Here is a 20,553-nt window from a genome sequence, read left to right as displayed (position 1 = left end):
TGATATCTTTACATGCCTCTTCTTTCAGTTGCTTTTGGTCTACACTGCTTCTCAACTACCTGTATGCAGCACTTTTTGTGAAATGCCCAATGTAATGGTCTTGTCACATTACTATACCTTTCAGTATACAGACCCCTCAGCCATGAGTACATCACAAAAAGAAACAAGATGTACAACTGTTTTAGTTATGTACCACAAAACCTACATTTGTTTGCATCTTCCACTTTTTCTGTGGAGTTTGTAAACCATCATTTATGTAGTCCATTATCTTAAGCGGTCCATATTCAAGTTCAGCTTTTGATTTAAATTTGCCTCCCCTCATCCAATTATTCATCAAATCTAAATTAGCATTGGCTGTTTCTGTAGTTCTCCACATGTGCCGTTATTTATTGTTGACTTCCCAGTTTTCTTTCTTTGTGAATTGTCTTGTTCTCAATCTTATTTTGTTTTTTGGAATTTCAGTTGTCATCTGCCCCCTTTTTTGTCTTCTTCTGGTTTGATTTCCATTCTCAATTTTTCTGAAATGTTTTTACTGCTCTGAGCAAAGATATCATCAAAGACATGTTTTGCTCCTGGTTTACAGCATTCACTTTGGATTTTATGAGGTTAGCAATTATGCCTGCAGTCCCTCAATTGCAGACATATACATATAGTCAAATCAAAGGACGGCCATGCCTCCTTCAGTATGAAGGACATATAATCACCTCATGCACTGATTTTTAAATAGCATTTGATAAGCATCAAGCAGTTTTCTTGCCCAAGCCAATCATTTCTGGGATTAGTCAATCACACCAAACCTGTAAGATAGAATAGAACGAACATGCCAACTTACAGCTTGAAGTTTTTTTTTTCCTAGATGTCAAGGCAGTTTTCAATAATAGCTTTAGTCTTATAAAACATTTCTTACTACCAGCTGTTCATGATTTATTGTCCACCATTCATGTATTCTCAGATATTAATACATTCCATCTTGTTCAAGCTCTTTTATACTACATCTCTCTCGCAGTTGTACATTTTCTTGATGATTCATTTTTTTCCAGCTAAAATATTGCATATGCTTATCAAGACCAAACATTATCCTTATATTGTATGCAAAAGTTTTAACTATTTGTAGTTGCGCTTTCAACAATTTAAATGAGCTATACACTTTTAGATGATCCACAAAAAGTAGATGCCATTGGGCAGCATTGGTTTCTGGAAGTCAAGCTGTAGCCTAGTCTGTTACATAATTAGCTTAGTGATGTACAATGGAAAACAGCAGTGGTAACAAAGAATTTCCCTAGAATAATACTCTTTGGAATTTTGTATGTCTGGGATCATAATTTACTGTTCATCATGACTGAGTTATTACTGGTTTCCCTTTGTTTTAAAGACACTGCTAAGTAATGTACCAATGCTGGGTGCATTTTATACATCTATAAGATTCTATAATCTATGAATCTGCAATGGTGTCATTTTTAATCTATCCATTCCATACTTGAGGTTCCACTTTTTTTTTACAGCACTCTGTTATAGCTTTGTTTAATACCAGATTCTACTTTTGTATAACATATTTTGTTTTATTATCTTTGTATTCTACCACAATTGATTTTACTAAAGGACTATAAAATATGCATCAATTCCAGTATAGTATTTATATGTTGTCAAAAGGCAAGCTGCCAATCCACACTTCTCAATATGGCTTGCAGGTTCACTCTTATGGATGCTTGTGGTTTTTCCCATTACTAACCAAGATGGTATCTATTCAGTATGCACATACAACTACATTATTGTGCAAAGATGCCAGAAGTTGGTTAATAGATCTGGATCCGGAGTTTTATGGTTAGGAGACTTAAGTTTTGTTTCAGTTTCTCTGTTTTTCCTTTATTCCATTTCATATTGTCTTACTACTACTTTTAACTCACCTCAATTTGGCTTCTTGGCTATGTTCAACAGGAACTTCGTACAGACTTCTAAATGTAAGGATTTCTACTTTCCTAAATGGGAAATAAAACAGCAATAGCCACACCAATTTATATAAAACCTTTTGGGACACCCATGAACTGCCTTTGTCCCCTTCCTTTACCTTTATGCCTTCTAACATTTTCTACTTGTGCTATTTTTGGTTTACTTTTAGAAATGGTTTAAGGTAAATCTTAAGTAGTTTTATGTTGTGTTTTGCTTTTATCACATCTACCTTTCTAAGAGTATTCCCCTTTTTGATATTCTTCAATTAGTGATACTTCTTGCTTCAGTTTCTTTGCATTTCTTCTATCCATGGTGGCATTTCTATTTGTTCCCTTCTTTCTTTTGTTAATCTACATTTTGTGGGACAACTTAAGCTATTACTTTAGATGTACAGTAGTTTACTGTTTTTTATCTGCTTCATCAGAGGAATCACTTTTGATAGTCCCAGTTACTGTGTTCATTTGTATTAACATTTCTTACAGTTGGAAGTCTTTATTCAACTTCTGTAGCCTCATTCTATCATACATCTTAATTATGTCTGCTGTCTTCTCTTAAATTAAATGCATACTCACTAAGATCATTTGCTTTTTGGCTGTGTGTGTGTCCTCTTTCTTTGTTTTTTGTTTCCGGCACTTTATCTTGCTATACAATTCTTACTGGAATTTCTATGAAATTTCCTACAGAACCTAAGTGTTCTGCTGTGTCTAGGGACTTAGTGATTCACCATTTTGCAATACTGCCTGTGTTTCAGTCACCACATTAAACCCTTTGCTTCTCAATTATGTTTGCTGCTTTTTCACATCACTAGAAATTTTGCTTCTCATTACACTACAATTTTGTGTTTACATTCCTTCCTTTGTAAAATTCACAGGGTCCTGATTTTTTTTTTGCCTTTAATTTTCTTCAACTATCTTGGGAGATGTAGTAGCCACATTTGTTACCACAACCTTCTTTGTTTATATATATATATATATATATATATTATAAAACATCATATCATACCAAGTCATACTACATTTTATGACTTTTAATAGCTTTAGTTTTTGTTTTATCACATCTTTTCCAGACAGCCTAGTGCTCCTTTATCTAAGTCTTGTGATGCTCTATTTTGTTTTATTAAAGATTTTAAATGTCATCTGTTGCTTTTAACAGTTTTTCTGATGCAAGTGTTTTCTCTCCTGTAACAACTTCTTTCTTACTCTTGCTATATATCCACTCTGTGGAAGTTATGCGTTTGTTACATAACAGAAATAACATATATTTTCTCTCTTTTTTTTTAATCCAAAACAGTTCACTTTGTTGTTTGTAGCTCTTTTCCTTAGCCTATCAGTTTTTTTTTCTTCTTGGACTGCTGCTTCCTTCTAAACAGGGACAACACTCGCAACATGGCCCAGTTTGGTAGGAATGTTTCTGTGTTCTGAGGATTCTGCAGTATTTTTCCAGTCCTGGCACCACTGCCTGTTATCAGGTCTGGGTAATTGTTATACTAGAACATGTGGCCCAAGTGTTCTTTTTTTTACCCTGTTTTTCTCCATGGTATATAAAATATAGTATACATCAGTATCAACTTGGTGGTGAGACTTTGTAAAAGCAAGTTCAATCACATGAAGGTACTAGCAAAGGATTGAAGATTAATTCAGTTCCACATATATTACTCGCTTGTCCTTGCAGATTCCTTATCTCCATTAGGACTTGTTCCATTGTGTGGATTATCTGACGGTACAATGTACTGCTATGTGAAAGGCATCCAGAACATTTATACAGAATCTTCTCCTAATTTCTGCAAATGTTAATGATTTTTAATATTGTGATTGCCTGGAGTCTTTGATATTTGTAAGGACTGCTTTCTTCCTTTTCTTTTAATTTCTCAAAGTGTTTTGGGTTTCTAATACCACGACAGGAATGGACCCCAATGCTAAGTCAAGGTGTGATTAAAGTTCACAAAATTAGCATGGTTTCAATCTTTGATGTCAGCCAGAATTGCTCTTTGCAGTAACCACAATGTGCCCAGTAATGACTTTCTTCTGTATGTGAATGATCTTATGATAGAATAGGCCACTTGGGTGTGTGAAACACTTACTTCATTCAGCACATTTATATGTTTTTTGCCCCTCTGTGAATGGCCTGATGCTGAATCAGGTAACAGTTATATGAAAAACACTTATTACCCTCAGTACATTTATATGGTTTCTCTCTTTTTTGATTTCTCCAAGTCTTTTGGATTTCTAATACCATGACAGGAATGGACCCCATTCCTAAGTCAGAGTATGATTAAAGTTCATGAAATTAGTATTATTTCACTCTTTGATGTAGCCAAATGTGCTCTTCGCAGTACCCGCATTGTGCCCAGCAATGACTCCTCTGCAATTCATATGGTGTTACATGAATTTGTAACATATCTAAATATGACTGTAAATTATTTTTTGTAAGACCAGTTGCTCCTACTACTACTGGAACTGTCTGGGTATCTTTCTTCCACATGGCTCTCATTTCTGCCTGCAGATCAAGGTATTTTATGACTTTGTGTCTGTCTGTACGCAAGTCAGTAGGTGTGGCAATTTCAATGATCAATGCTACTTTTGTCTTTTCTTGGATCACTATGTCTGGTTTTCTAGCATCTATCATTTGGACTGGTGGTATTGGGTGATCCCATGTGATGTAAACTTCATCATTTTCTATGATTCTCTGTGGCTTGTTTGCAATGTTTTTCAGCCACTTCGATACCATAATGTTTACACAATCTCCACTGTAACAGTCGTGCCACATTAATATGCCTTTCAGTATACAGTCCCTCTGCCATTAGAGCATCACAACCAGCAATAAGGTGTGTAACTGTTTCCATCTCAGTTCCACAAAATCTACATATGTCTGTTTTTCCCAAATGTTCAATGGACTTAGTAAACCAGCGTGTATGCAGCCCACTATCTTGGGTTGCCAATATTAACCTTTCTCCCAAATGTTTAATGGACTTAGTAAACCAGCGTGTATGCAGCCCACTATCTTGGGCTGCCAATATTAACCTTTCATTTCTTGATGTAAATTCACCTCTCTTTAACCATTCCTGCATTCGTTCTTGATCAACACAAGGCTCTTCCAGAAGTTTTTTTACTTGCAACTATATTTATGTTTTTTTCCACATTTCTTGCCTTCTCATTTGATCCTTCACCTTATGTTCTTTCTTTTCTTTTTTAGCACATTCAGTTGCTGCCTGATTTTTATCCACTTCTGGTTAAATTTCCATTCCTGCTTGACGTCGATATGCTTCTGCTAAATTAAGCAGAGATGTCATCTTAGATTTATTCTCATGTTTCAAAACTTTCACCACATTTCAATCTTGTGAGGTCAACAGATATGTGTGTTGTCCCACAATTGCACATCTATACATGTAATCAATTTCAAGGAGGCCCATCCCTCCTTCAGAACGGGGGATATATAATCTTGGTATACACTGATTTTTATAAATCATTTGGTGAGCAGGAAGCATCCTTCTTGTTTTGATATCCAATCTATCCAACACTTTTTGGGGTCAGTCAATCACTCCAAAACTACAAGTTAGGACAGGAAGAGCAAATTGATTTATAGCTTGGATTTTGTTCCTAGGTGTCAATGCTGTTTTCAGGATTAATTTAAGTCTTCTAAAGTACTCCTTACTAAGCCTTATTCACATCTGTTCATGTTTTATTGCTGATCCTTCATCAGTTCCCAAGTATTTATACACACTCTCTTGCTCAAGTTCTTTTAAATCACATTCTTGCCCCAAACTGATGTTTTCCTGGTGCTGCAATTTTCCTTTTTTAAAGGATGTTTTTGCACATTTATCAAAACCAAATGACATTCCGATATCATCTGAAATGTTTTGACAACCTGCAATTGTGCTTTCAGTTCCTCATCTGATGAGCTATACAATTTTAAATCACCAACAAAGAGAAGATGAGAAGTCATTAGACTTTGTTGTTTTCTAGAAGCCAAATTGTAGCCATGGCCTAAGTTGTTAAGTAAGCAGCTTAATGGGTTAATGGCAAGGGTGACAGCGAGTCACCCTGGAATATCCCCCTTTGAATTTTTATCCCTGAGATAATAATCTGTCCTTTATCATGGCTTAATTGCAAAGTGGTCTGCCACAGTTTCATGGTTACTGTAATGTAATCAATCAGTGTAGGGTGTATCTTATACATTTTTAAGCACTCTTTTATCCATGAATGTGGGATACTATCAAATGCTTTTTTTGTAGTCAATCCATGCCATACTTAGGTTCTTCCCCTTCTTACACTTCTCCACTATAACTTTGTTTAACAACAAATGGTCCTTTGTTCCATATGACTTTCTTTTACTGCCCTTTTGTTCTACTGCCATAATTGAGTTTTCTTCTAAATGACTATAAACTCTGTTGGCATCAATCCCCGTCTATAGTTTGTATGTTGTCAGAAGACAAGTTATTGGTCTATAATTTATAGGGTAGCTTGCAGGTTCACTCTTAAGTAAGAGCATTGTTTTTCCTGTTGTTATCCAGTGTGGTGTGTGTTCAGGGTGCATATATAAATAGTTCTTACTCATTGCTAAATCATCGTGCAAAGAAATTAATAATTTAAGCCAAAAGTTAGGTACTGCATCTGGGCTTGGGGTTTTCCAGTTAGAGGCTTTTCTCAACTTTATTTCAATGGCTCCAGTTGTTATTTCATCCTATTTAATATCCTGTACCTTTAAACTTCTTATTCTCTCTTTTACTTCTTCTATCCATTTAGCATCTTTGTTACGTTCCACAGGATCTTCATAGATACTTCTCCAAAATGTATCTATTTCCTCTTTTTTGGGGGTCTGTCTATTCCTTTTACCTTATTTCCCAGTTCTCTATAAAACTTTTTTAGGTCATCAATAATTTATTTATTTTGTGTTTTTCCCTTATATTTATTTTCATACCTTCTAAGTCTTTCCGTCTGTTTTGTAATTTTTAGTTTGTTATCTCCAATAGTGCATAATAGATCCTGGTCTGTTCTAATACCACGCATTACTTTTATCACATCTATCTTTCTTAATATTTTCATGGCCTGTTCCCCCTTCTATATTCTTCTAACAATGATACTTCTTGTGTTAGCTGATTTATAGTTTTCTCTATTCGATATTTCCATGATTGCTCCTGTGTGAATAGTCATATGGTGTATCATTTCAGCATTCTGTGTAAAACACTTACTGCATTCAGTACACTTGTATGGTTTTCTCCTGTGTGAATAGCCATATGCCTTTTCATCTGAGAACTCCATGTAAAACACTTACTGCATTCAGTACACTTGTATGGTTTTGCTCCTGTGTGAATAGCCATATGACTTTTCATCTGAGAACTCTGTGTAAAACACTTACTGCATACAGTACACTTGTATGGTTTTACTCCTGTGTGAATAGCCATATGACTTCTCATATTAGAACTCTGTGTAAAACACTTACTGCATTCAGTACACTTGTATGGTTTTGCTCCTGTGTGAATAGCCATATGACTTTTCATCTGAGAACTCTGTGTAAAACACTTACTGCATACAGTACACTTGTATGGTTTTACTCTTGTGTGACTAGCTATATGACTTCTCACATAAGAACTCTGTGTAAAACACTTACTGCATACAGTGCACTTGTATGGTTTTACTCCTGTGTGAATAGCCATATGACTTCTCATATTAGAACTCTGTGTAAAACACTTACTGCATTCAGTACACTTGTATGGTTTTGCTCCTGTGTGAATAGCCATATGCCTTCTCATATGAGAACTCTGTGTAAAACACTTACTGCATTCAGTACACTTGTATGGTTTTGCTCCTGTGTGAATAGCCATATGACGTCTCATATCAGAATTGTGTGTAAAACACTTACTGCATTCAGTACACTTGTATGGTTTTACTCCTGTGTGAGTAGCCATATGCCTTCTCATATGAGTACTTGTTGTAAAACACTTACTGCATTCAGTACACTTGTATGATTTTACTCCTGTGTGAGTAGCCATATGAAGTCTCAAAATAGAACTCTGTGTAAAACACTTACTGCATTCAGTACACTTGTATGGTTTTGCTCCTGTGTGAGTAGCCATATGGGTTCTCATATGAGAACTCTGTGTAAAACACTTACTGCATACAGTACACTTGTATGGTTTTACTCCTGTGTGAATAGCCATATGACGACTCATTTCAGAATTGTGTGTAAAACACTTACTGCACTCAGGACATTGATATGGTTTGTCCGTTGTACAAGATGGCTGCACTACTGGACCTTGCTGCAAAGCAAGGCTTGCATTAAATTCACAGCTCTTGCTACAGTTAAGCTCCAAGTGAAATGGTGTTGCAGGTGTGAAATGAAGCCTGTCTGTAGCCTTCACAGGTTGAGCACAGTGCTGCAGGTTGTCCATAGGGTGATGTAACAGGGGTGTCGCAAGTGCTTCCTGCTGATGGCAAATCACACTGCTATCTGTGCTTCTGTCATCTAAAAATAAATTGCATATCAGTACTTTATCACATTGATGAAAAGATCTATCAGCTATTTCACTCACAATAATACATGGACATTGTTAGAGACATTTTAAACATAACAGATTTTTTCTGTTTGCAAAATTATTTTGTTCTGCTATTACTAATGTAGGTACCAAACTAAGTAAAGATAATTCTGATTATCATTAATCAAAACTTGATCTTCAGTGAACAGTTACAAGAGATGTAAGAAAGTACAGTTTTGTACCTACCATAAATGTAGATGTTCGAGTGCTTCATGCTGCTGCAGTCATTACACTTGGGTTATCCTGCCATCAGGGAGTCCCGCAGTCGGCCAGTCTTCCAAAGCCTTGGTCCGGCGTCGGTTGTCATCACTTCTTCCCTGACGTCAGAGCGACAGGGGTATAAAAAAGGCAGCCAACGCCATTTTCTTCAGTTTTTCTTGCCCCAGATGCCAGGTGCCCCCAAACTAGGAAAGCAAAAAAAAAAAAAAAAAAAAGGCTTGCCAAACATACCTTAGTGAAAAACAAATACAGTAGTTGTAAGCAAATACACCATATAGACATGCATCCAACAGATTAGTGTACATGGAGGTAAAGGAACACCCCTGTTAGGAAGAGGGGATGGAGGGAGGGTAACCTGGACTGCAGCAGCATGAAGCACTCAAACATCTACATTTATGGTAGGTACAAAACTGTACTATGTTCATATGCTGCTGCAGTCATTACACTTGGGTAGTGTCCCAAAGCTATGGTCGGGTGGTAGGAACTAGATTGAACTAGGCGCAGCTAATGTGCCCTGCAAAACTGCAGAGGCAAATCCAGCTCTGGTTTTAGAGTATAGTGGAAGGTGGTAGTGCTTGGTGAAGGTGTGCACTGAACTCCAGGTAGCTGCCTCCAGAATGTTCTTAGTAGGGACTCCTCGGAAGAAGGCTGCTGAGGTTGCTGTAGCCCTAGTGGAATGAGACCTAATGTTAGTAGGTACTGGTTTCCCATGGTGAGAGTATCAAAAGCGGATGCAATGAGCTATCCATTTGGAGATGGTTTGTTTGGAAATAGGCTTTCCCTCTGAACCTGTTGCATAAGAAACCAATAGTTGATCAGTTTTCCTGAAGGCCTTTGTCCTGTCCAAATAGTAACATAACTGCCTGTGAATGTCCAAAGAGTGAAGGAGTCTTTCCCCCTTGTTCTGGGGGTTTGGGAAAAAACTGGGTAAATGTATGGTTTGATTGAGGGCCACACTGGAAACTACCTTTGGCAAGAAGGAAGGATTGGTACGTAAGGACACTCTGTCCTAATGGAAAATGAGGAAAGGTTCCACTGCCATAAGAGCCTGAAGTTCTGAGACCCTGCATGCTGAAGTGATAGCCAGCAGTAGAGCTGTTTTCCATGATAAGTATTGTAGGTCTGCTGAAAAGGCTGGTTCAAAAGGAGGAAGTGTCAGTTTTTCTAGCACAAAATTAAGATCCCAAGAGGGAGTTGGTGGTTTTCGGGGGGGGGGGGGTCTTAAGTTATTTGCCCCCCTGAGAAACTGCCTTAGCAAAGAGTGAGAAAAGATTGGAGTATCCATATCATATTGAGCTGAAATTGGTGAAGCGTGGATCTTTATAGATGAAAATGAAAGTCCTTTGTACAGCAACTCTGATAGATATTTGAGTATCTGTGAAATGTTTGGGGTGCCAGGCTGTAGGCCTCTAGCCTGGTTCCATGCATAGAATCTTTTCCATTTGTCAGTATAAGTTTTTCTGGTGCTGGGCCTTCTGGCTTCCAGAAGGACATCCTGGACGTCCTTTGAGAGAGAGGCTGATTTGTGCTTTAGGGTATTTTCCATGCAGCCAGGTTCAAGGTCCTGAGATGACTGTGAAGGATCTGAGAATTTTTCTGAGTTAGGAGTCTGGGGGATAGGGTAGGGTCCATGGAGGACTGTGCATCAAGCTTCGTAGTAGTGGGTACCAGTGTTGACGTGGCCAGTCTGGAGCAATGAGAATCATTTGAGGCCTGTCTGATCTGACTTTCAGTAGTACCTTTGTCAGCAGAGGCAGAGGAGGAAAGGCGTAGACTGACAATGCTGTCCAACTGAATTAGAGGGCATCCACTTTCCAGGCGCTGGGACGGTAAATCCTTGTGCAAAATTTTTGTAGCTGGTGATTGCTGGCTGAAGCAAAAAGATCTATGTCTGGTGGTCCCCATCTGTGAGTTATCATTGCAAACACTTGTGGGAGTAGTTTCCACTCGTGAGGGTCTGTTAAATTCCTGCTTAATTCGTCTGCCAAGATGTTTTCCTTTCCTGGCAGGAATTGTGCTTGCAATTGTACTTGGTAGGTTAATGTTGTGTTCCACAAGGCCATTGCCTGCCTGCATAATGGGTAGGAGTGTGTTCCTCCCTGTTTGTTTATGTACCACATTACTGTGGTGTTGTCTGTCCTTATTAGAAGTTGTCCTGGATGTAAGAGGTCCTTGAAGGCTGTTAGTGCATTCTGTACGGCTAGCATCTGTATGGCTAGCATCTCCTTCTGATTGATGTGTAGATGCCTTTGGTTTGCAGGCCACTTGTCCTGTATGCATTGTCCTGCCATATGTGCACCCCAGGCAGAGTCTGATGAATCTGTTGTCAAGGTTTGCTTTGCTTGAGGTAAGATAAAAGGAAGACCCTTGTTTGTTTGGCATGCTTGAGCCCACCATAGGAATTACTTTTGGAGGCAGGGAATGAGAGGTATACTTGCTTCGAGGCTGTCCCTGTGCTGGGACCATGCACTTTTTAGGTACCATTGTAGTTTTCTCATATGCAGCTTTGCATATGCGACTAGCTGAATGCAGGATGCCATGAACCCCAATGCCTGCAGGATTTTCCTTGCAGTGATCCAGGTAAAGGTTGCCATCTCTTTGAAGTAATGCACCAGTTGCTTTTGTTTGTCTGGTGTGAGGTAAGCCATCTGGGCCGCTGTATCCAAGCTGGCACCCAGGAAAATGATTTTTTGTGTGGGTATTAGTTTTGACTTTTTTTTTTTTTTTACTGTGTACCCTAGGCAACTTAACAACTTTGTTACAAAAGCCAGATGCTGCAGTAGGATATCTTTGCTGTCCACTTGGATCAGGCAGTCGTCCAGATATGGATAAATTTGTATGCCCTGTTGTCTGCAGTATGCGATTACTGATGCCAGGCATTTCGTGAATACTCTGGGCACAGTAGATAAGCCAAAGGGCAATGCAGAGAATTGATAATGTGTTGTACCTGCCAGAAATCTGAGGTATCTTCTGCAATGTTGTCTGATAGGGACATGCAGGTATGCCTCTTGGAGGTCCAACGTTACCAGCCAAGACTCCTTGCCCAGCATGGGAAGAAGCTGCTGTAGTGTGAGCATTTTGAATTTGGGGATGTCCAGGTAGGTGTATAAAATTGAGAGATCCAAGATGGGCCTCCAGGCTTTGTCCTTTCTTGGTACTAGAAACAGTCTTGAGTAAATCCTTGGCCTCGTTCTTTGATAGGTACCTCTTGAATAGCTTTCATGTCCATAAGAGCTGTGACTTGTTTTTGTGCCTCTGCCCATTGGTTTGCTGGCAGATTTGGCATGCCTCTCATCTGAGGTAGAGTGTGAAAATGAAATCTGTATCCTCAGGTAATAATATCCAAAACCCATTTGTCCTTTGTTACAATGTGCCAGTTTTGAGTAAAAAGTGCCAGTTTCCCTCCTAAAGGTGCTGCCAGGGCTATTTTGCTCAGCAGTCGAAGAGGAAAGTCATTGAGTTTGTTTCCTGAAGGGTTGAGATCTGTCGTCTCCCCCTTTCTAGAGTACTGTTTGCCATCGTCTAGGCCTGAAGGAACCCTGTGCCTGACCTCTGCCCCTAGGGCGCCTGTACCTGCCCCTATGGGGTCTGTCTGAAGCAGGAAAGGACCAGTTCTTGGATGGCCAGTTTCTGCTGAAGCAAGGAGGCTGTACTTGTAGAAAATCTTTAACTGTTTGCATTGATTTTGCCTTTACTTCCATTCTTTTTAAAACCTCCTCTGCTTTGACACTAAAAAGTGCATCCTTTTGCAATGGAGCATCTAGTAGCTTAGCTTTGACATGCTCTGGCAAGGTTTGCTCTTTTAGCCAAGCATGCCTACGTATCACAGATCCTGTAACTGCTGCTCTACATGAGGCCTCCAAAGAATCAAATCCACATTGCAGGGTACGCTTTCCCACCTGTTCTGCTGCATGCAACAAATCCTGAATCTCTTTGTAATCTGCTTGGTCTGTTAGGGGTGTCATTTTCTGTTTTAACTGAGTAAGCAAGTACTGCTGGTATTTAAGCATGTGGAATTGGCAGTTTAATGCTCTCATGGTCAGAGTGGCAGATGTGTACACCTTTTCCCCCATCTTTCTAATGCCCTGGAATCTCTTTCAGAAGGAAGGGGATTCTTAGCAGTGGAGGCCTTCCCTTGAGACCCTGGGAAATGGTTTCTGGGTCAGCTGGAGGGCTTTTATACAAGAATTTGTGAGAATCAGGTACACACTTTGTCTATTCAGTATCTTCACAAATCCTTATCTGTTTAAAAACTTTCATTTGTCTCTGTAGTGCTTGCTGTCTTGTAGGCTATTGTGTAAACTGAAACATCTCCTCTGTGTAATTATCTCTTGGCTAGTGGGGGCTGGTTCTTTTGTGTTCTTGTAAAAAAAAAAGTTTCTGTCTTTTGCACACAGTGCAGACTAGAGAGGTTGTTGACTGCAACTGAGCTACAAAATATAAGTATCTTGATTTTTTTTATTTTTACAGATTACTGTTTTTACAATTTAATATATATAAAGCACTTTGTCTATTCAGTATCTTCACAAATCCTTATCTGTTTAAAAACTTTCATTTGTCTCTGTAGTGCTTGCTGTCTTGTAGGCTATTCCCTCCCTGTTGGTGTCTTGCTGTTATACTTGGTGGCTTTGCAGTTGCCCGCCCCTACTGTGACACACTTCCCAGTCTAGTGTCATTAGCTCATTCTGCTTAATACAGAGAGAACATTTGATAAGGCCTTCTGTTCCTCCTTTTTCCCTTTCAAAAAGTAAAACAAAACTTTTTTTTTTTTTCTCTTTCGCCTGAACCTTCTTGTGTTCTGACTGTCCTTCTCAAACATTTTGGAAATATACAGTATATTTCAGAGCATTTGTTATAACTGTATTTGCTATAACTGATTTAAGTATTTTTTTCTGGCTTTTTGATTATTTACTGCTTAGCGACTGCATTTTAGCCTGTTTATACAGCTCTGCATTCTATTTAAACTGTTTTTGTGTTGATTAACTGTTTTGCACTTTTAAAAAGTTAGTTGTTGCTTAATTTTACCTGTAGGCTAACACACTCAAGTGCGCTAGCCGCTTAAAAGCATTTATAGCATTTACTGTCTGTTTTCTGCAAAAAAGAAAAAAAAAAAAAATCTTGTTTTCCCGCCTTACTGAACTAGAATAGTCCAGTCTTCAGAGTTTGCTGATCTCTGGGCTTTGTCTTGGTTCCTGTGCTATTCCATATCCTTATTTGGATAAAAGGAAGCGTCTTTGTTCACCAGTGGGAGTGGGGAGCACTGAGCAGCCTATTTGTCCCTAGAGGAGTGGTTCCAGCCAGAAACTTGTAGTCTATTGGCCATTTTGGGTCAATTCCTAGCTCTTTTCAGCCCCCTGTAATAAAGCCCACTTTAGCGCTTTTCGCTTGTATTCAACTCAACACAGCTCCTCATGGTGTCCTGCAGAGTTCTACAAGCAGCAGTGAGCAAAAGAGTGACTTTTCCTGATTTAAGTATTTTTTCTGGCTTTTTGATTATTTACTGCTTAGCGACTGCTTTTCGGCCTGTTCATACAGCTCTGCATTCTATTTAAACTGTTTTTGTGTTGATTAACTGTTTTGCACTTTTAAAAAGTTATTTGTTGCTTAATTTTACCTGTAGGCTAACACACTCAAGTGCTAGCCGCTTAAAAGCGTTATAGCATTTACTGTCTGTTTTTCCTCTGTTTTCTGCAAAAAAAAAAAAAAAAAAAAAAAAAGAATCTTGTTTTCCCGCCTTACTGAACTAGAATAGTCCAGTCTTCAGAGTTTGCTGATCTCTGGGCTTTGGCTTGATTCCTGTGCTATTCCATATCCTTATTTGGATAAAGGGAAGCTTCTTTGTTCACCAGTGGGAGTGGGGAGCACTGAGCAGCCTATTTGTCCCTAGAGCAGTGGTTCCAGCCAGAAACTTGTAGTCTATTGGCCATTTTGGGTCAATTCCTAGCTCTTTTCAACCCCCTGCTATAAAGCCCGCTTTAGCACGCTTTCGCGTGATTTAGCGCGGAGTTGCCCATAGAGCACCATCGGGCAGCCGGTTAAACAAGGTTAAACTATTTCTGGCTCCGTAAAGTCTGCTTTTCAATTTTTCCCTTAGAACTTCTCTACTTGCAATCTAAACAGTCTATTCTCTATCTCAAAAGCTCAGCACTTGCTCCTAAAGCATTTTTATATAGGTAAAGCTCAGCACTTGCTCCTAAAGCATTTTTATATAGGTAAAGTACTTGTATACTAAACAAAGTACTACATTAGCCTAGAATCCCCTTGAGTACCCATTTCCCTATAGGTCCCTTCTGACTCAGTTACACAGCAAACTTTTTCACTTTTTCTAGCATGTCGAAGGGTCAGTTGCTAGCGTCCTCTCCTGCTCAGCTGGTGAATCTGGGCATCTTGAGGCAATGTTACAATTGCCTCATGTACACAGACAACCCACTCCTTCTCCCACAAAACACAAATACATGTGAGAGATGCAACTATATAGCCAAACTGGAGGCTGAGCTCTCTCAACTCAGGACTGGCAAGACCAGACAGGAGGAGAAGGAAACCACACACACCACAAACCCAGTTTCACATAGAACTATTGCAAAACAAACACATAAACACACAAAGACATACTCGGAGGCACTGATCAAAAATCTACCAAAACTACAGAGGCCTCCAAAGCAGACACCCAAGCAGCTGCCACCTCAAGACATAAGACATGCAACACATAGTTCTCAAAGTCAGTGTGCTAAACAGTCACAGCCCTTAAGGCCAAACACAATGCCAGACACACTTGTTATAGGTGACTCCATAGTCAGACACACTGACGTCCCACTCACCAGACTGAACAAGGAAAAGATCACAGTAAGCTGCCTGTCAGGCGCTAGAATCCGCCACATAACACAAGCGCTCAGGTCACTCCACAGCAAGTACAAGTATGACTCAGTCATTGTCCATGCCGGTGTGAACGACCTGAGATGTACCTCCCTGGACTACATGTAAAGAGACATAGAGGAGCTCTCAGATTATGTAGCCCAGGCCGGTATGACCCTGACCCTGAGCAGTATCCTACCCTCACCAAGAATGATGCCACAATACAGAGACAAAATGATCAGCTTTAATAATTGGCTTAATTACTGGTGTCATTCTAAGGGGATCCAATGTCTGTCTGCCTGGGATGACATGCTTGACAAGCCACGCTGTTTCGCAAGGGACGGCTTGCACCTGTCACCCCTGGGCTTCCGGATATTGGCAAAGGCTCTTGCCACCCCATAGTGCCTTTTTTAGGCAAGGCTCAAATGATAAACCTACCGCCCTAGAAAACAAAAATGGAGAAAAACTAAGGGTAATACTGCTCAATGCCAGAAGTCTAAACCTCAAGATGCATGCCCTCAAAGCCCTCCTCAGTATGGAGAACATCGATGTCTGTGCTGTGACTGAAACCTGGTTCAAGGCTCCTGAGAGCACCCCAGCACTATCAGGTTATACCTCATATCATGCATTCCGGCCCCAAAATCCGGACCGAACCACAAAAGGAGGGGGAGTATCCATATTCATAAAGGATACCCACACCTCCAGGTTAGTGGCAACGCACGAAGCATCGGAGACCATCCAGGTGCAATTAACCATAGGTAAAACTGCCCTACAGTTTGTAACATGCTACAGACCACCTTCTCAAACTCAAGAAACCCACACAGCCTTCCTGAAGACACTGGAGAGTATGAATGTCTTTCCAAACACCATCATATTGGGTGACTTCAACTACCCAAACATAGACTGGGAACATTACTCAAGCCCCAACACCCTAGCCCAAAGGTTCCTTGAGTTCATAAACTCAAATGCTATGGAACAACTAGTCACCATTCCCACAAGAGGAGAAAATATACTAGACCTGATCATCACAAACATGGGGACAAAATGCTCCACACCGGAAGTATATCCCTCATTGGTGAGATCAGACCATAAATTAATCTCACTGGAGATCCACATCCCACCCCCAGCAAAAAAGAATACAGTGAATAACTTCTCAAAAGCAAACTTCACACTTCTTAAGACTGGAGTGGTATCCTTCAAGACCCCCGAGCCAGTGGAAACCACAACCCACGCTGCTGAAACCCTTACAAATGCCTTCTACGAGCACCTCCAGGAATGTATGGATCAAGCAATCCCTAATAAAATCAAAACCCTTTCCACCAAAGGCAGGCGCCTGGTCTGGTGGACTCCAGCCATAAACAAACTCTACAACAAGAGGAGAAAGCTACTACATGACAGAGCAAAATCCCTAAATGGGAAGGCATCTCTGATCAATACTAGCAAAAAACTATGATCACTCATAAAATCATCCAAGGCCAACTTTGAGAGAAAAATCGCTAATGACACAAAAGACAATCATAAAGCCTTCTTTAGCTATGTTAGAAACCTGGGTGGAAACTCCCAGATATGCTCAGAATTAATCCAAAATGATAAAAAAAATCACTGAACCCACAGACATTGCCAACATACTGGCAGACAGGTTCAGTGCAAATTTCTCCACTCCCTCCCCCCCAAAAGGAGAAATATCTATCCCACCAGAGTCTAGCCTCCCAAACATCTCAGATGCCCAGGTGACAGCTGCTCTCCCTAAAGCAAAAAACACAGCATCAATGGGACCGGACGGTGTCCCCGGCTGTGTGCTACACGAACTCAATGAGGAACTAAACCCACACATAAGGCTGCTGTTTAATCTTAGCCTTACTACAGGATACGTACCCAAAGAATGGCGTACGGCAACTGTGGTCCCACTCCACAAAGGCGGTGCTTCTACAGACCCTGGAAATTACCGCCCCATAAGCTTGACGAGCCTTGTCTGCAAAGCTATGGAGAGGATCATAATGGAACTCATAAATAAAGACATTGGGGACCTACAGACACTGGATCCTACCCAATTTGGCTTTGTCAAGGGCAGATCCTGCCTCTTGAACTTGGTCGACTTTTTCAAAACAGTCACTAAGGCCACTGATGAGGGTAAGGCAGTTCACACAGCCTACCTTGACCTGGCAAAAGCGTTCGACACAATACCCCACTTGGGCATCATAGAAAAGCTCACCAGCTTAGATGTAAACCCATATGTCACAAGATGGGTTGCAAACTGGCTCAAGGACAGAACACACAGGGTTAGAGTTGCTGGTGCCATGTCAGACTCTAAGCCGGTCACGAGCGGTGTCCCACAGGGCTCAGTCCTGGGCCCCTCTTGTTCGGCATTTATTTTCTGAAGTGCAGGCAAACATAGGGGATTGTGGCTGACAAAATTTGCAGATGACTGCAAACTGGGCACCATAATTGACACTCCATCAGACACAGACATCCTCCAGAAAGGTCTCATAGAAATGGATAACTGGTGCCAGAGCCATAGCCTTAAGCTAAATGCCAAAAAATGTATAGTCATACCCTTTGGGAAAAACAAGGTAACCCCTAATTACCACATAGGTGGTAATCCATTAAACACGGAAGAAGTTATCAGGGACCTGGGGACCCAAGTTGACAGTAACTTCTCTTTGACACTCACATTGCCAAAGTGGTTAGGAAGACCTTCTACATTGCCCACCTGATCATGAAGGGATTCACATCCAGATCAGGAGAGGTCATTGTACCCCTGTACTCTTCACTTATCAGACCAATGATTGAGTACAACGCCCCATTCGGAATGTACCTTACCCGACACCTGCAGCAGTTGGAAAGACCCCAAAAGTTCCTCACCAAAAGGATAAAGGCTCAAACATATGTCATACGATGCCCGACTGAAGAAACGCCAGCTCTAGTCAGGCGCATACCGCCTGCTCAGAGGTGATCTGTGCCTGACATACAAGGCCATGTCCAACCCGGAATTAATGGACATGCTCCACCTCAAAAATCCAAATCCACCAGAGCCACGAGAGCAAGAGACTTAAACCTCAACACGGATATAAATAGGACGTGCTGGAGGGACAGATTCATCACCCAGAGACTCCCTACACTATGGAACAGAATCCCAGTCCATGTGAGGCAGAGCCCCTCACTGACTCTGTTCAAGAGAAATCTTGACGAGTGGATGGGAGATCGTAGGTTTACCCCGGGAATCATCTCTGTATCACTGCTGGACAGAGGCACAGCAAACTAATGGGTATAGTATTCTCATCCTAAAGGGTGGTGAAAGCCACACACACTCTGGCTAGGCTTATAAATGCCCTAGGGCAGATAGCCTAGTATGAACCTATGAACCTATGAACAATAGTATCTGTCTGATTTAGCTGGAGCTGGAGGTAAAGAGTCTGGATTAAGACTAGATTCATTGTAAACATCATCCAGAATGTCTAAGACTGGAGGAATAGCTAGGGGTCTATGCTGGGGAAGAAGTAGAAACGCACTGAGTCGTTTTTTTGGAGTATGAATAGTCTTGGCCTTCCCAGTGGAAATGCTCTCTCATAGTGTGCAGGGTTTCCCCAAAAGAGAAATCTTCAGGAGGAGATACTAAGGGAATGGATTCTTCAGCATCCGAGTCCTCATAAGAAGGGAAGGGGTAGTTCTGATCCTCAGAATCTGCTGAGGAAAAGGATTCCCGGTCAGAAGGAGGGAATTCTTCCTCCACTCTAGGCGTTTTGTCCGGAGGGGGTTGAGAACCTCTGATAAAAGTAATCAGGTCCTCCGCCATTTTGAGCATCTGTTTTTTAGGCATAGGGACCTGCGAGGAAGTCGTTTTTTTAACCTTGGTCATTGCTTTTAGCTTTGCGTAGGATTTGACTGAGAGTGTTGTTGGTTTAAAAACACCTTCGGAAACCGAAGGCCTGTCCCTAGTATCCAGCTCACCCGCCATGCTGGCGTCCGCGTGCTGAAGAAGTGGGGGCTCCAAAGGCCCGGTATTAACTGTCTGAGTGGTAGACATAAGGTCTAAATCCGCGGTAGTCAGGGGCTGCATAGGTGCCTCACCGAGTACCGGGGATCCGGCGGCAGGCCTAACAGAGACCTCGGTGTCTGGCCTAGGCCTAGGCTGCCTATCCTTGTCCTTGCGTTTTTTGGAAATAACAGATGTTGGCTGTTCCGACGACATAATGTAATTGAATCTTTTACCAAAATAGTATCGGGCGGTACCTGCCCGACGCTTGATAGTGCGTTTATTAAATCTGGCACAAAACCGACAACCAGAGACGTCGTGGTCTGAGCCCAGGCAAGGGAAGCAATAGGAATGGAAGTCCTTATGAGGTATTTGCTTCCCACAAGAAATACAGTTATTAACTTTGTCTGACATCAGTCTGAGGCAAGAAAAGTTTCCCCAACGGGGTACTTAGCTTAATAGAAGACTTCGGCTGAAATTCTGTACGATAATCTCAGGAGCTGGCCGACCTGCAATTGTGAACTGCTTCTGCTTCGGGCACCGCATGGCAAAAAAGACTGGAGAAAATGGCATCGGCTGCCTCTTTTATACCCCTGCCGCTCTGACATCAGGGAAGAAGCGACGACAACCGACTCCAGACCAAGGCTTTGGAAGACTGGCCGACTGTGGGACTGCCTGACGGCAGGATAACCCAAGTGTAATGACTGCAGCAGCATAGCACGATGAACATCAGTACAGAGTTATCACAATAATCTTGTGCACCTGTTATCTGGAACAGTCTTAGTTAAGAAGATACACTGCACATCTTCAAAAACAGGGTGAGAGAGACCATTCTTATGGTGTATGTTTGTACTGTTACCTGGAACAGTCTTAGGTAAGAAGATACACTGCACAGCTTCAAAAACAGGGTGAGAGAGACCCTTCTTATGGAGTATGTTTGTACTGTTACCTGGAGGTAAGAAGATACACTGCACATCTTCAAAAACAGGGTGAGAGAGACCATTCTTATGGAGTATGTTTGTACCACTAT

At 41.0% G+C, this 20,553-nt stretch overlaps 2 protein-coding genes across 2 annotated transcripts in view; one reads left to right on the top strand and one right to left on the bottom strand.

The window, feature by feature from the left end:
• The window catches only part of LOC122814457, a 1,903,843-nt gene that overhangs the window by 1,333,080 nt on the left and 550,210 nt on the right, over positions 1-20,553 (top strand).
• On the bottom strand, positions 7,005-8,551 carry LOC122812894 (zinc finger protein 85-like). The gene is made up of 2 exons (XM_044084931.1): positions 7,165-8,551; positions 7,005-7,081 (listed from the first exon to the last, which is right to left on the bottom strand). The coding sequence occupies exons 1-2, from the start codon at positions 8,333-8,335 to the stop codon at positions 7,005-7,007; spliced, it is 1,248 nt and encodes a 415-aa protein (XP_043940866.1). The 5' UTR covers positions 8,336-8,551.

The sequence above is a fragment of the Protopterus annectens genome, chromosome 10.part0 (genome assembly GCF_019279795.1).
Source record: "Protopterus annectens isolate FY-2018-M chromosome 10.part0, PAN1.0, whole genome shotgun sequence".
Taxonomy (NCBI): Eukaryota; Metazoa; Chordata; order Ceratodontiformes; family Protopteridae; genus Protopterus; species Protopterus annectens.
Note: the sequence above shows the minus strand (reverse complement) of the source record. Positions and strands in the feature narration are given on the sequence as shown.